Below are 16,922 nucleotides of genomic sequence, written 5' to 3'. Positions count from 1 at the left end.
TCTCCATGCTTTTTCACTGTAGCCTGCAACACTGCCAAAATATCTTGCTCTTTTCACTCTGAAATCACTCCGCCACCATCTATCCAATTGGATGTGCCATGTCATGGCGTTCCATGGGTGCGCCGTGACAGCACATACTGTACAAAATGAATGGGTTCATCGACGGCAAGCGGCGCTTTGCTCTGTGCGAAGTGAAAAGACCTGTAGAGCACCTCACGCCACGATGACCCAGTGGTACATGTATTCGCCACTGTAGGCTTTAACCGTAAATATGTTCCCGGCTCAAACATATTGTTATGTGTCGGCATAAGAAAGATGCTAGAAGTAACATCCAATTTCCAGGTCCTAAAAAGTGGTATTTTATTGACAGTTTACAGTTAAGTGGGGCATGGTTTCAGTGCATTCAGCGGACATGGGTTTGAGTCGAGACTTTCAAGATTTTGAAGCCTTATTCTCTTTATTTGGTGATTTAAAAAAAAAGAAAATGTATCATTTAAATTTGACAGGCTTTTTTTAACAACACTTCTCTATTCGTGTGTCAAATTTAGAAATGTATTTGCATTTTACAGGAACTAAATTATATCTATTTCGGACACTGTTAAGTGAAATTATTCAACATAAATTTCACAAAATGAATTTAAATTAATGCCACTAATCAATATTATCATCATCTTATTGATCAAATTCGTGTTCAAAGGATCTTGGTAAGCGCATACATCCTATACAACTTGCAAACTCCTATGCGTACACCTGTGGAGTAAAACATTAAATCGATTAAGTTTCCTTTGAAGACAAATCAAACAATCGTCTTTGGGGTAACCCCAAAGATAGAATACAATAGAATATAACTTTATTGTCACTGTTAAAGGAAAACATTTAAATTTGATACTGTATTGTCAACATGGTTGATTATTAATGAAACTTCTATAAGTTTCAGAATGCTCCCAGGTGTGTTTAAAAACCATCAGTTGGTCTTCCCTTCTTGAAGAATAATTCTGACAAGCAATTAAGTCAAAACGAACAGCATTATAGAGTTTTCTAACACTCCTACATCACTTTACTGTGCACTAATCCTTTTGGGAACACTCACAAGAGTACTTAGCGAGAATGAGAATGTATAAGACTCTTGAAATTAATTACATCACTGATAATTCTCTTATTTTGTTTTTTAACTGTGTGAATGAATGAGTTTACCAAGTTTATCAGCCAATATTATCCATGTACCAGGGCAAGACCTATTTATCTATTTATTTACGTATGTATTTATTTACGTATGTATGTATTTATTTATGTATGTTTTGATTTATTTATTTGTGAATTTACCGTCATGCCTGACACATTTAAAAATTACATATTGACAGGCTCTTATTGGTTGAGTCATAGTTATATTTCAGAAACAAATAGCGTGCAGTTCTACACCACTTCAAATTGTTCCACAATTATACATACATGACCAATTAAGCTCTTGTATCAGATCCCATTAGATTCTGCAGTTGTACGGTGAGTACGTTCAACCTGGAAACATTGTGAAATAAGTGATTGCCAACACTATAATCTGTGGTAAAATAACATAAGAAAAATCTATTTGAGGTTTCTTCTCTGACCATTTATGAGGTTCTTTATGTTCTGGATGGGTTTTAGGACTCCAGAGTCCATGAGACTCATTCAGCTCTGCAGTTATATTTCCATACTAGAAGGACTTCAGAATTTAAATGGAAGCTATAGTGAAAGTGCTGAGTTCAAAAGGCCCTCAGAAAAAATGACATTGAGAAAGAATTAAATTGGAAACTCAGCCTCCTAAAGCACAATGTTCATATTTTTATTGTCCAAATACAAAATTTACATGAAAGTAACATCATTAAAACACAATTTGATTGAAATAATCTGATTATATTAATCAATATTTACATTGAATTAAATATTACTTGTGGATTTGGTAATGTTTGCTAGAACCAGCACCTGTATAAACGTGGCTTTTATTTGTCACTTCAGATGTGATGATCACTTGCACATTATTTTATGCAAATTGGAGCATACAAACTGAAGTAGCCACCTCTGCAAAAGTATCAAACGGTTGTGTTTTCATATCAGTAGCAGCTGATGGGGAGATGAACACTAATGGTTCTCATGCTGTTTACCACACGTTTCTATGAGCATGGCTAATTCTCCTGACCTCAGTTGTATTTATGCGAAGGTTATTGGGAGACAGCAAAATCCAATAACAAAGTGTGTACATACAGTATTAGTGTAAATTGGTTGCGATTTAGATTTGATCACCACCTCAAAAACATGGCACATTGCAGGGTGGGTAAAATACCAGTGACAGAGAGGGACAAATATTATTTTGTCTCAAATATATCCAAAATGTCAGATAAACAAGATAATACTCAGATGAACAATAGCAAGGCTGAACTGTATGAATTTGGATCAGTGCCAAAGAGTACACCGTTCTAGATTTGTATGCACCTCTTGCATATACTTTATGTTTTGTTCTGAAGATTAATGCGCAGGGAAATAAAGGCAAATGTTAACAAAAGTGAAAACTAAATCCTGGAATCATACATGTAAATTTATTCTCGATCCACACCAATATTGACTTACAGTATTTCTTGTTTGGCCCGTGACACACATTGCCGAATTCATTAGATCTTCATTAGATCTTCATTAGATCCGAATTCATTAGATTCATTAGATAGAATATAACTATGACTCAACCAATAAAGATTGAATTTACTTTGGGAAAGCTACGCAACATGAATAATACATGAGGAAACTATGTTCCTTATGATCAGTGTTTTATTCCCTCCATGTGGATATTGTAAACGATTTCAGTGCCCTGATGAACACAGGCTTCCTGTACATCAAGGCAACAGTGATTACCACATGAAACAACCCCACAAGTGAGAATAATTTACAGTCAGCTGAGTTTAAATAGCAACATTAAGCGCAGGCTGTCTCCCTGCTCACATCGTCATCTTGCAAATGAACGACACACATTTTTAAACGCTTCCTTGAAGCTAATGTGTTACTCATTCTTTAAAAATGGCACTTGAAATCATACTGTGAATACAAAGAGCACTGGGGCCCAGCTCTTGTTTTATGACAGATATTTAATATAGTCTAATGTTTTAAAAATGATGCTTCTCATCTCTTTTTGTAAAGGCATTTGTTTGAAATTATGAAATGTAAACTGAGTTAGATTGACTATTGGCTTCAGTGGATTTAGACTGCATTTGGATTTATTTAAATAAAATGCAAGTCAGCCCAATCCCCGTCTATGATCATTGCCGCACAGCATTACAATCATCAACGTGTGATCTATATTTGTAAGGTGCAATAGAGTGATTAACTTCTGGCCTCTCTCTGCATGTCCCGCCTTTCCTCACGTGAAGCACACTATGCTTACGGACTAATCTCCTTCCCTTTTACCGTATGTGATTGCCGCCACACAAGAGATAATAAAACCTTATATCTATGCTTTACCAAAGAGCAAGAATTAAAAGCTAAGCTGTAGCCTTGAGCGATATTTAAGAATTTACATCAGAAAGAATATTTAGTGCTGAGTGCATACAGCCCCCTACTGGTAAACAATATTCTGTGCTGAGTTTCATCAAATGTACAAGAGCTGATCTTCTGTTGAATACAAGCAACAGGTGCTCTTGCCAGTTTCAAACCATGTCTGTTTTTCACTTGGCCCATTTAAGCGACTCGTTTGGTGAAATACTAAAGTGTATATATAATTATAAGCGGACGACCTGCTTCTTGAGGCAACAGATTGTATTTAAAATGTTTGTCCTATGGGTGAAGTCAGCTTGACGACCATCTGGAGCTCATAAAACACTTAATATAATGCCAGTATTCATTCATGTGCAATTAGACTAGTAATAATCATGAAAGAAAATAGCCACACAGTAACGCTTCTCTGACGTTTTGGATGATGTCAATGTTTCACAGTGTATTTTCATTGTGTTCAATCAACACTTTTTAGTGTCTTCAAAGATGCTGCGATCCTCTGAAAACGGCATGCTTCAGTCATTTCGCAGTTTTAAACATGGTCTCTATATTGCAACATGGAAAGTTGATCATTTCGAATATGAGGTGAATTTAATTGATGCATTTACTGCTCATCATAATTAAATAATGTAATCTTGAAAACTGTGATTGCGAATTGTTAGTAAATGAAGACTTAAGAAGCATCGAACAAGACTAAAATTAGCTCAATCTTACCTAAATACAAATGTAATACCTTTGTATTTGTGTGAGCATTCTGAGACAAGTCAAGTCAAGTCAATGCACTCTTTTCTTAGAAAAGCACACATTCTACAGAAGCACTTTACCACGTCAATTGCTAATGATGATACTTAGGATTATTGGGCAACGAGAGTCCTGGTGATGACACGCGTGTGTCCCAGTTGCTGTCGTTATACGGTATGAGGGGGATGATGATGATGATGATGATGATGGTGGTGGTGGTGGTGGTGGTGGTTTGATATCCTTACCTGATATTTCCTGATGAGGTACACCGACAAGACTGAATCCTTTGGCATGATACGCTTGTCTAACTTCGCCGCAGCTCCGAGCTTTGCTCTCACCGCCGACAGACGTGGACAGCAGCACCCACAGGGCGCACACAACCACTTGCCGTCTCCACATCGCAGAACACTGCGTGGAATTCTTGATGATGTCTCTCAGAAAGGATAAATCCACCGGGAAGGAAAAAGAACTCTTGAAAGGATGTTTGTTAGTGGTCTCCAGGAATAATCTTGATGTTCATTTACAAAAGAAAACAAATAAAGAAAGAAATGAAAGGCCAATAAATCATTCGTCACTTGGCATACGTCCTCCTCATTGTCAGCTCCGTGGGTTGTCTTCCCCTCGTACTCAGAGGCACCCGTTGGTTCCGAGTGCGTTGAACGATGATGGCAACTTGTTCTGTCGCCGATGTGTCAGCGTGAGTGGAGCGAGGTGGAAATGAGACACGTGAGACAGTGGCCAGAGCACACAAAAGGGGGGAGGGCAAAACATGGAGTGGAGTGGCCGCGACTTCAGCAGCAGAAGCAGCTGACGACGTCCACGGGCGCGTACGGCTGCACATTCGCACTTGGGTGTGCGCACACGCGTTCCCTGGGGCTGTGGGCGCCCTGAACCATATGACGACACAGAGTTATCTGCTCCCCGCCCTTCACCTAGATCAGGGGTGTCAAACTCATTTTTGTCACGGGCCACATCGTAGTTATGACTTCCCTCGGAGTGCCGCTCCGACTCTGAACCCATATAAATGAAAGATGACTTCACATACTGTTATTACATACGGTATACACAACACATTGACGAATAAACAGTTTTCAAATCAGAAGCCTATAAAAACATGTTTTTTCAACTATTAAATTTATTTTTTTTTAAAAATGCTTGCAAATATCTCAATGGTATTACACCAGAACACAATGAGCAATTTTGATTTGCTTTCCCGGGCCACATAAAATGATGTAGTGGGCCGGATCTGGCCCCCGGGCCACCAGTTTGACACCTGTGACCTAGCTGGTCAACTGCATTGACTGGCCGCAACGTTAAGAACACCTCCATAAGTGAAACAGATCCTACAGTGCACAAGAGCTGTATCGAGATTTGTGCAGATACAGTATGCCAATGCTCACTTTTGATTGGCATGGGCGTAGCCGTCATTTCAGAAGTGGGAGGGCAAATTGTATACAAGTAAGCCAACTTTTGTGAGCACATAATTAGCCTCTAGCGCAAGAAGGATCGTGGACACCCCCACCCCCACTAACCAGCCCCCCACCCCCCGACCCCCCCAAAAAAATAATCGAATCAAGACAATTGATCAGCAAATATTTATTTTGCTCAATAACTGACACAGACAAAACCAGCTTAACATAAACAAACCTGCAAGTAGGGAGAGGGAGATTCTCTCTCTCAGGGAGATTCCTGAGGCCTGACGTGTCAATGCGGTGTCTGGGGGTGGGTTCCGGTTGCATATCAGAATCAGAATCAGAATCATCTTTATTTGCCAAGTATGTCCAAAACACACAAGGAATTTGTCTCCAGTAGTTGGAGCCGCTCTAGTACAACAGACAGTCAATTTACAGAACACTTTGGAGACATAAAGACATTGACAAAAAACAATTGTGCAAAAAGATGCAGAGTCCTCTAGCACTTAGAGCAGTTCGAATGACTAATATTGCAACAATGACCATTGTGCAAAGGGCGCTGAGACTTCAAGGAGTGTATGCGATTTAAAGTGACGAGTAGTGCGATCATCTGGGACAATGATGGTGTGCAAATGGAGCAGATGCTACTCTGGCATGAGTGGCCAGTATATGCAAATAGTGCAGCATGGCGAGACAACCACAGTGAGTGCACGAGTAATACATAATCAGCCCCACAGAAATGTGACAACGAACTCAAGTCAAAAAATTGCCAGCTTGTTGTAATGGAATTATAGGTTAGCTGTTTAAGAAGTTGATTGTAAGAGGGAAGAAGCTGTTGGAATGTCTACTAGTTCTAGTTTGCATTGATCGGTAGCGCCTACCTGAGGGAAGGAGCTGGAAGAGCTAGTGACTGGGGTGCGGAGGGTCCGAGAGGATTTTGCACGCCCTTGTCTTAGTTCTGGCAGCGTGCAAGTCCTCAATGGTGGGTAGGAGGGTACCGACAATCCTTTCAGCAGTTTTGATTGTCCGTTGCAGTCGGAGTTTGTCCTTTTTTGTAGCAGCACCAAACCAGACTGTGATGGAAGAACACAGGACTGATTCGATGACCGCTGTGTAGAACTGTCTCAGCAGCTCCGGTGGCAGGCCGCGCTTTCTCAGAAGCCGCAGGAAGTACATCCTCTGCTGGGCCTTTTTGAGGACGCAGTTGATGTTGGTCGCCCACTTCAGGTCCTGAACCAATGTCAGCCATCTCTTGGAACCGCCTACGTGCTAGGGCCCAGAAGCAATTGCTTGGGTGTCCTGCCCTTGTTGCAGCACTTTTGCTCTTGGATTCAACTGCTTCTCTCCGGGGTGGCCAAAGAACTAAATAACTAAACCGTCAAACTTAAGTTGAGGCAAAGCACAATGACAGTAAGACACAATTGGTGAGATACCGTAAATGTCCAACGGCATCACTGAACACAGAAATTCAATAAAATATCACTCTTGACAGCAGGTTTTTTAACACAGAAAATGCAAAGAAGGTGAAAAGGTTTTGAACCATTTTTAAAATGTTCTTTTAAAACATCCAAATCATCTGATTACTTTCCAGTTTCCTTAGTCCTCCATGAGCAGACAAATTGTCTTTGTGTTTTAAGCAAAGCAAGAAAGCAAGAAAAAAAAAAAAAAATCAATGTTTTTGCCTATTTTGTATGTTTTGTATCAAACAATAACTCAGTGTTTTCCAAACTCATATTGAAATATAACACCAAAACCTCAATAAATCACCTCACATTTTACTGTGCTGTCTGCAGCTACGTCTGCATTGTAAATAACGACAAACAACCATTCGTACTCACATTCACACCGAAGAACAGGAGTCTTCTATAAACCTAATATGCATGTTTTTGGAATACGGCAGGAAACTGGCGTGCCTGTAGAAGACCCACACATGCATGGGAAGAACATATGAACGCCACACAGAAATGGATATGAACCCACGACCTCCAAACTGTGCGGCGGTCATTCTAACCAGTCGTCCACTTTTCCGCCGATACGAAGATGAGCAGTTCCCAAATTTATATTGTAGTTGTCATAACCACAATGAGGGTGAATTTAGGAATATTCCAAATGTAAATGAATAATCAGTCCAATAAACCTGTGTTTTTATCCATCAACATAATTAAAATTGAAATACAGTATGAACAAGAAAATATTATTACATCAGACCGTTTACTGACTATAACTATTTTATACAGTGGCCGACAGGGGCCAATGCGTCGCAAACGGCCCTGTGCTGCAAATGCAGGAATGACACAAAACAAAAAACACAAAAACAGCAAAAGAAAAATGCTGCAGGATGAAAATGCTGCAATCACAAAAAAACACACCGCAATCCCAGAACAACATGAGAGAAGTGCTGGTCATTCATGCCAGGTCACTAGGAGGCGCAACCTCCTGGACGGACCAGTCCTGTGAGACCAGCGGGTGCCTTTCATATATACCAGATACGCCAATGCCCTGTAGTAGCCTGACTAACCGACGTGCCTACATGGCGGCCACATTTAATGAAAAGAAACAAATAAATGAAAACAATTATATGTGAGCGGCACGGTGGGCGACTGGTTAGAGCGTCTGCCTCACAGTTCTGAGGACTGTGTTTCAATCCCCGGCCCCGCCTGTGTGGAGTTTGCATGTTCTCCCCGTGCCTGCGTGGGTTTTCTCCGGGCACTCCGGTTTCCTCCCACATCCCAAAAAACATGCATGAATTGGAGACTCTAAATTGCCCGTAGGCGTGATTGTGAGTGCAAATGGTTGTTTGTTTATATGTGCCCTGCAACTGGCTGGCAACCATTTCTGGGTGTACCCCGCCTCCTGCCCGATGATAGCTGGGATAGGCTCCAGCACTCCCGTGACCCTTGTGAGGATAAGCGTTGTAATTGTATGGCGTTCACCCGTATGCAGCACAATGTGCCGGCAACATTGGTATTTTGGTTTTCTCGGTGTCCACACACGTAGAATGCGCTGCGTGACTTTGACCTCCCTCGTTTACATCATAGTCGGTATAGAGCTCAACATGGGCGTGTCATATTCATACCTGTGGCCTCTCGTCTCACAGGACTGGTCCATCCCGGAGGTTGCGCCCCCTAGTGGCCTAGCAGACCGTTGTGTGGCGTGAATTTGCAGCATTTCTCTCTTGCAGTTGTTTTGGGATTTGTATGTTTAGTTGTGTTTGAAATGTTTTTCTTTTGCAGTTGTTTTCTGTGATTGCAGCTTTTTTTTTAAATCTTGCAGCATTTTCCTTTTGGTGTTGTTTCTGTGATCGCAGCATATTTTATCTTGTTTGCCCCGGTCGACAACCGTAGTTTTATTTATTGCAGTCAGTCGCAACTTTATGATTGCTATTCGTAGATAGGAAATATGTGCAAAGTACAAGTGCTCTTTCTATTGTAGAAGGAAAGTTTAAAAGAATAGGTGTAAAGCAGTGAGCACAAATTCTGAGCAGACATTAAAGACTGTGTTTCTTACTAGCATTAAAACAGCTTGCAAGCAAGCTTATATACTGTAGGTAACAGTACAGTGCCTGGATTATTCTTAGAATCAGGGCAGTATTGTATTGGTTTCACTACAAACATAGTGTGAAAAGTTGCAGTTTCAGAGATTACAGTGTTTTCCTCATGACAGTGTTTGAAAATGCTCTTAACTTTTCTTCTGAAAGGGCTGAAGGTGATATTATTATTATTATTTTTAAATATACTGTACATATTTTGTAATATTATTGCTGTGCCGGACATCGGAGTCCAATATCACTGGCCTGTAGGCGGTCTTTGAGGGGTGTGGAAAAATATTGATTAACTGCAGTGCAGGTGGCACGGTGAGCGACTGGTTAGCACATCTGCCTCACAGTTCTGAGGACCGGGGTTCAAATCCCGGCCCCGTCTGTGTGGAGTTTGCATGTTCTCCCTGTGCTTGCGTGGGTTTTCTCCGGGTACTCTGGTTTCTTCCCACATTCCAAAAACATGCTTGGAAGGTTAATTGATGACTCTAAATTTCCCCATTGGTGTGAAAGTAAGTGAAAATGGTTGTTTTATTATACTGTATGTGTCCTGCGATTGACTGATGACCAGTTCAGGGTGTACCCCGCCTCTCGCCCGAAGATAGCTGGGAGAGGCTCCAGCACACCCGTGACCCAAGTGACGATAAACGGTTCAGAAAATGGATGGAGGCTGCACTCGAACAAACAACAACAAAATGGTGACCAAAGCAAGAAGAAGCCAAAGCCATCAACTTTTAAATCACACGTTTGGGTTCATTTTTAAGGCCAGTGTATTTACGAAACACAGGTAATAGACAAAAGTGAATTCCATTGCAAGCTGTGCCAGACAGAATTAATATTCTGCAGTAACATGACAAACTGGTGCAATCACTTACATCAACACCATACAGATGCTTTGCAACAACCTGTGGCTGACCGTGGCTAGAGCTGTTGACTCAAAACAGACGCAACTCAACAATTCCATTGCCTGCAAACTACCGCCAAGCTCTGTTCGCGCACAGAAGAGAAGGTGTCTCTGGTTGTGTTCATCTGCAAGGATCTTTTACCGTAGAGTGTCGTGGAAAACCAGGGGTTTAAAGAAGTCAGTCCTGAAGCTGTACACAGAGATCGAGACAGCAGTTTTGGAGTCATTGAAGTCAGCTGAGAGAGTAGCTGGACTGAAAATGATGGTTGGACTTCCAGAGCAACTGACCCCTACGTAACTATCACTTCTCATTTCATTTTTAACGAATGGAAATTAGTGTCAAATGGTATGCAGATCAGAGCCCTGTATGTTTCTTTTTGTACTCCATATCCACAATTACTGTAAGTTATGATTGTGCATTTTTTAATTTTTTTTATTTTTCGATGTTTTATGGCAAATCACATACAGTAAGTTCACATGGGCATGAAAATAAATATTTATAAATTCTCATCAATATTGAGTCCCAACCTACAACGAAAACGAAATTAATCGCAACCTGAAGAATCAAAAGTGAATCAAATTGAATCATAAGGTTCTTAACAAACACAATATAATGACTGACTCACTCCACATTATCCCTTGACATTTACATGACCTCTTAATTTGTCATAAATTCGCTCCGTTATCGACCTAGAACAGTTTTACTCATCTTGCATTGCTTGTTTAGAAAAAGTATTTTCCTTTTTTCAGCATACGTCTCATCTGCTGTCTGTGTCATTGATCATCTCCTCTCTGACTGTTCATAATGCATTGAAGGGCAACTTGGGAAAAACTTGTTGCGACATATTACAAAAGAATTTAGTTGTTCTAATGCAGTAAAATAGGGAGGAAAGAGGATATATTCGGAAAGTCTCAAGCTGGTGAGCAGTAATAAAATACAAATTCACATTTGTACTTCGTCACTGTTGGTGTAGTGGTACACTCGCCTGACTTTGGTGCAGGCAGCGTGGTTTCAGTTCCCACTCAGTGACGGTGTGAATGTGAGTGCGAATGGTTGTCCGTGTCTATATGTGCTCCTGTGACTGACTGGCGACCAGTTCAGGGTGTAATCCGCCTTTCGCCCGAAGTCAGATGGGATAGGCTCCAGCGTCCCGCGACCCTAACCAGGATAAGCGGTGTTGTAAATTAATGGATGGATGGATGGATGGATGGATGGACATTTGTACTTTGTCATGGTACTTGCATCGATTTTTCAGGTATCTGTACTTTAGTATATTTCCGACAACTTTTTAATTAAACACCCTGTATTTGAAAACACATATATGTTCGTTCTACTCCTTACTTTGTCAAAATAGGCCTCTTACTTTTGTCAACTTCCGAAGATGACAAGACAAAATGGAAATGCAGTACTGTGAAAAAGTATTGGCCCCCTTCTCAAATTCTTGTTTTATTTTTTTTTATTTTTTTGCAGTTTCCCCACTTTAATGTTTAAGATCAACAAACACATGTAAATATCATTTATATATATCATATAACCAAAGTAAACAGAAAATGCAGTTTTAAAATGTGATGTTATTTATTAAGGAAAAAAACTACTTTTCAAAGCTACCTGGCCCTGTGTAAAAAAGTAATGGCCACCTAAACCTAGTAACTAGTTCAATGCCAAGTTATCAAAAGGCGAATTGTATTTAATTCCTAGTACAAATGCATTTTGATTTTTGTGCTTAAGCACATTTTTAGAGTCAGTGTGTACTTTTTTACTTTTACTTTAGTAACTGAATTACCTTTACCAGTCTTTCTTTTCCTCTGTACTTCTACAAAGGTACAGGAGTATGAGTACTTTAATCACCTCTGCGATACTGCGCAAGAGCTGTATCAAGATACTGTATGTGCAGATACAGTATGTGAATGTGCAGTTTTAATTGTCACTGTCGATTAAGTATATGTTGAGTCAGCTATGGACGAGGGTGAAGGCACCAAACTCTCCCAGTTTTTATGGAAGCTGCCCACTGCTCACTATGTCACTATTTGTGTGTGCTGGTTTTCATGAGAAAAAGTATCTTCTGCTTTAAAATCTTGTAGAAATATTGTTATACACAATATAAAAGTGCTATACCTGTATTTCCAACAGCTGTCAGTTTGATGCATGTTTGATACCACTGGAAACTGCAATTGTCATTAATCCATCCATCCATCCATCCATCCATTTTCTGAGCCGCTTCTCCTCACTCGGGTCGCGGGCGTGCTGGAGCCTATCCCAGCTATCATCGGGCAGGCAGCGGGGTACACCCTGAACTGGTTGCCAGCCAATCACAGTACAATTACAATAATGAACACAAATAAATACCACTGCAAGAGTATCAATTTCAATTTGAGCATTGAAAGGGCGATTTATTCAAACTAAAACTTTAATCTGTGGATTTTTTTTCTTTTCTTGATTGCAAGGTTGCAATCTAGCCTGCCCAAACTGACTTAATCCAAACGTATAATAATGTAAAATCGAAAGTGATGCAGGAAACTGGTAGTAATCCATGATCAGTGTTTTACGGTGAGGAAAACTAATTCGGCTTTGCCACTGCAGCTCTTAGAGCACTTACAAAAAGAAAGCAAGCTACTGATATGATCTTTTACTCCAGCTCACACAAGCATCTTGAATTCAAATAGAAGTTCTGCAAGACTTTGCCACATAGAAACAATGTGCGCAACTTTAAACATGTCAAAACTTTCAACATAAAGTTGACTAGGAACATGTTCTTGATTTTTAACACAGCTTGGTCATCTTTTATTGACATCTGCAGTTGCTTTGACATGGACACAAAAGTTTGTGAGGCTTAGGTTGAAAATATTGACAACTGGAGTTCTTGCTCATAGAGACTCAGTGCTCACCTGTGTCATGCAGTTTTAATTACCTCTTGTGAGTCATTATCCCCCTTTGCTTCACTGCCTAATCAGTCCCTTGGCTTTACTCATGTTTTATCACCTGCAGTTAATTGATCTGTCTTTCTCTCTCTCTCTCTCTCTCTCTCTCTCACACACACACACACGCACACACACACACACACACACACACACACACACACACACAAATGATGCAACAGTATAATTCAGTGTATACAATACAGCTCATCCTCATCCAATACACAGTACTTTTAAAAACCACAATATGATTGAACCACAATCATAGGTCTCTAATTTAAACCATACAGTATTTAAAAAATATCCCTGTAATAATTAATTGGAAAAAAAAACAGCATTAAACCAGAATGCATCCATCCATTTTCTACACTACTTGTCCTCATTAAGGTTACGGGTGAGCTGGAACCGATGCTAGCTGTCTTTGGGCAAGAGACGGGCTAAACCCTGGACTGGTGGAGTCAATTGCAGGGCAGATAGAGACAAACAACCATTCCGACTCACATTCACACCCGTGGAATTTAGAGTTTTCAATGAAACATTTCTGGAGCATGCAAACACCAGGAGACCATGCAAACTCCACACAGGAAGGCCGGAGCCAAGATCTGAACCCTGAACCTTAGAACTGTGAGACAGACGTGCTAATGACCTGACGACTGTGCTGCTTCAAACCTGCATGTCAAATGCTTTTTGTAATATCTATCCAACGATGTTATGTGCAAACTAAAGCTACAAATGTTAACATATCATTCATTCTAAATTGTGTTCAAATGCTGGGATATGGTTGGGATATGCTATCAACCAATATGCTACAACAAAGATAGAATTGCAAAGTGCCAACTGGCAACTATAGTGAATAGCGACAGAATTCAAATAATGACCTCATTTTATGTTTTACAAAAACATTGTGAGGAATAAAAATCTTGAGGGCAAACTAAATGCAAAAAAGATCAGACAACAGGCTGGTGTTAGTTCAGTTATGCTCAACAACATATTTCATTCCAATACAAGTTAGAACCAGGTCTCATTTGTGTTGATCATGTGTTCTTGACGGACTGGTCATATGTCTGCTCCAGAACAATGTGAAAAAGAGAACAGTGCTATAAAAATGTATTAATCTTTGACCTCTCCTGCCTAGTTGTCTCTCCCAGATGGTCAGCATCTTGAGCCTGCTGCATGTTTTCATGGTGTAGTTGACTTTTTGATTAAATCATTTCCACTTGTTCTGGGGCTGCTTTTCTACATCCGAAACATGGGGTCATTGAATCTCTGTTGGGTACAATGAACTCTCAAGGCACTTTGCAGTAAAATGTGCAGATATGAGCAAAGCAAAGCAAAGCTAATTTATTCATATAGCGCATTTCATACACAAGGTAACTCAATGTGCTTTATATGATTAAAAGCATTTAAAGACAAAGAAAAAAAACAGTTTATAAATAATGTTATATGAACAAGATATATTGCAAGGCTACCAAGTAATTTGAAGACCCCTGAAATCCCAAACAGAAGTGGGAGCTCAACTCTGCACTCAAGATAAGACACCCTTCTAACCTGAGACAGCTGGAGAAGTTCGCTCATTAGGAGTGTGCCAAAACATCTACCACCGGGCTCATTCGGAATTAGTTTCATTGCAGGGATTGCTTCAGAAGGTTATGCAACAGATGATTAAATTAAGACTACACTATTTTTTTTGTCCAGGCCAGTTTCATTTGTTATTTTTATTTTATTTATTTTTTGTTCATAATTTTGTTGGACCACAATTCAATACCAGTACAAGTTAATTTTATGTACATTTCATTAATTAAATTTACTTTTGTTTTAAAGCAAAGGCAAAGCAGGGCAAATTTATTTATATAGCGCATTTCATACACAAGGTAACTCAATGTGCTTTACATGATTAAAAGCATTTAAAAACTAAGAAAAAAAACTATTTATAAGCATTTAAAACACAGAGAAAAAATAAGTAAATAAAAGTACAATTAAAACAGCATACAGTGCAAGAAATATAATTTACAAGTGGAAATGCTCTAAAAAGCTTTTTAAGTTTTTTTAGTTTTTTTAGTTTTTAACCTGGACTTAACAACATTGACACTTGGGGCTGACGTCACTTCTGTTGGCAACTTATTCCATTTGTGTGCAGCATAATAGTTAAATGCTGCTTCACCATGTTTGCTTTGGACTCTGTGCTCCACTATTTGACCCGATATCAGAGGCCTACTGGGTTTATATTCCATTAGTATTTCTTGCATGTATTCAGGACCTAAACCATTTAGTGATTTATAGACCAGTAGCAGAACTTTAAAATCTATTCTAAAGCTGACTGGGAGCCAGTGTAAAGACTTTAGAATTGGAGTAATATGCTCTGACCTCTTTGTTCTGGTCAGAACCCGAGCTGCAGCATTCTGAATGAGCTACAGCTGATTAATGCTCTTTTTGGGGAGTCCAGTCAGAAGACCATTACAATAGTCAAGTCTGCTCGCGATAAAAGCATGGATGAGCTCCTCCTGGTCGGCTTGGCACAGGCAAGCCTTCACTCTGGATATGTTCTTCAGATGGTAGAAGGTAGTTTGAGTAAGTGATTTGATATGACTGTTGAAAGTCAGGTCAGAAGCTATCAGTAGACCAAGGTTTCGGACTTGGTCTTCAGTTTTTGAAGAGAGTGACTCCAGGTATTTACTAACAGCAATCCTCTTCTTTATTGCTAAAAACAATTATCTCAGTTTTGTTGTGATTTAATTGAAGAAATGATTGGTGCATCCTGTTATTTATCGGTTTTGGAGAGCGACACAAAACCTCAATTGTACTGTAGTTAACTGGAACCACTGCTAGATATAACTGTGTGTCATCTGAATAGGTATGATAGTCAAAACTGAAGTTCTGAAGAATTTCACACAAGGGTAGCAAATACCGGCTGAACAGGAGGGGTCCAAGAACTGACCCTTGAGGGACGCCATAGGTCATTGCCATTCGATGTGATTGAACAATTCCAATGGTTACAAAATAACTCCTTTCCTCCAGGTAGGACCTGAACCATTTACGGACTGTTCCATTTAGTCCAACCTGTTCAGCAGTATATTATGATCTACCGTATCAAAAGCCGCACTGAGATCCAACAAGAACCGAATTGACACCTTTCCCTAGTCGGTATTCAAGCTTATATCATTTAGCACTTTTGATAAGAGCAGATTCTGTATTGTGATGACTTAAATTTGTCAAAAAGTCAATTTAAGTTCAGGAAATTGCTGAGTTGATTAAAAACAACTTTCTCAACAATCTTGGCCATGAAAGGGAGATTTGAGATAGGTCTATAGCTTGCTAACATGGAAGCGTCCAGCATTCTATTTTTTACAAGGGGCTTAATGGCAGCTACTTTAAGAGCTTTAGGAAACTCGCCTGATTGAAGTGAGCAATTGATTATTTGCTGCAAATCAGCTAGCACAGACTTCACAATAGCTTTGAAGAAGTCAGATGGTATTGAGTCAAGACAGCTCGTTGATTTCAGACAAAATGTTGCTGTCTAGCCCTGACTAACTCTTGGTTAAAATTACAAAGACTTTGTCTGTAGAGGTCATCATCAATTTGGAGTTTAGTTTTTCTCCACTTCGGTTCTACTTTCCTACACTTTGATTTAGAGTTTTTTACCATCATTGTGCTCCTCCACAGTGATCTAGGTCGCTTCTAGATTGTCTTAGTTTTAGTAGGAGCAACAGCATTCATGACATTTGAGATTTTCAAGGTGAAACTAACCAAAAGTTCATCAACTGTCTCAGCATTCACAGTTTGTGGCACAGCTATGGGCTCCATAAACTGGCGGTATTCTCATTTAGAGACCATTGTGGGTCTTTCTTTAACAGAAGGTTACCAATACTTTTGCCTACATGTGTATCATTATAAGGCATGTATT

General features: G+C 39.8%; 1 protein-coding gene across 1 annotated transcript in view; it reads right to left on the bottom strand.

Moving 5' to 3' along the window:
* gpc6a (glypican 6a) overlaps positions 1-4,935 on the bottom strand; it is a 126,706-nt gene extending 121,771 nt beyond the window's left edge. The window contains exon 1 of the mRNA XM_061670170.1: positions 4,500-4,935. Within this exon, the coding sequence (XP_061526154.1) occupies positions 4,500-4,653 (154 nt within the window). The 5' untranslated portion in view covers positions 4,654-4,935. The remainder of the gene's footprint in view (positions 1-4,499) is intronic.
* Positions 4,936-16,922: the final 11,987 nt, after the last annotated feature.

This window comes from Phycodurus eques, chromosome 2 (assembly GCF_024500275.1).
Source record: "Phycodurus eques isolate BA_2022a chromosome 2, UOR_Pequ_1.1, whole genome shotgun sequence".
Taxonomy (NCBI): Eukaryota; Metazoa; Chordata; class Actinopteri; order Syngnathiformes; family Syngnathidae; genus Phycodurus; species Phycodurus eques.
The sequence above is the reverse complement of the archived record's forward strand: the minus strand, read 5'-3'. Positions and strand labels throughout refer to the sequence as shown.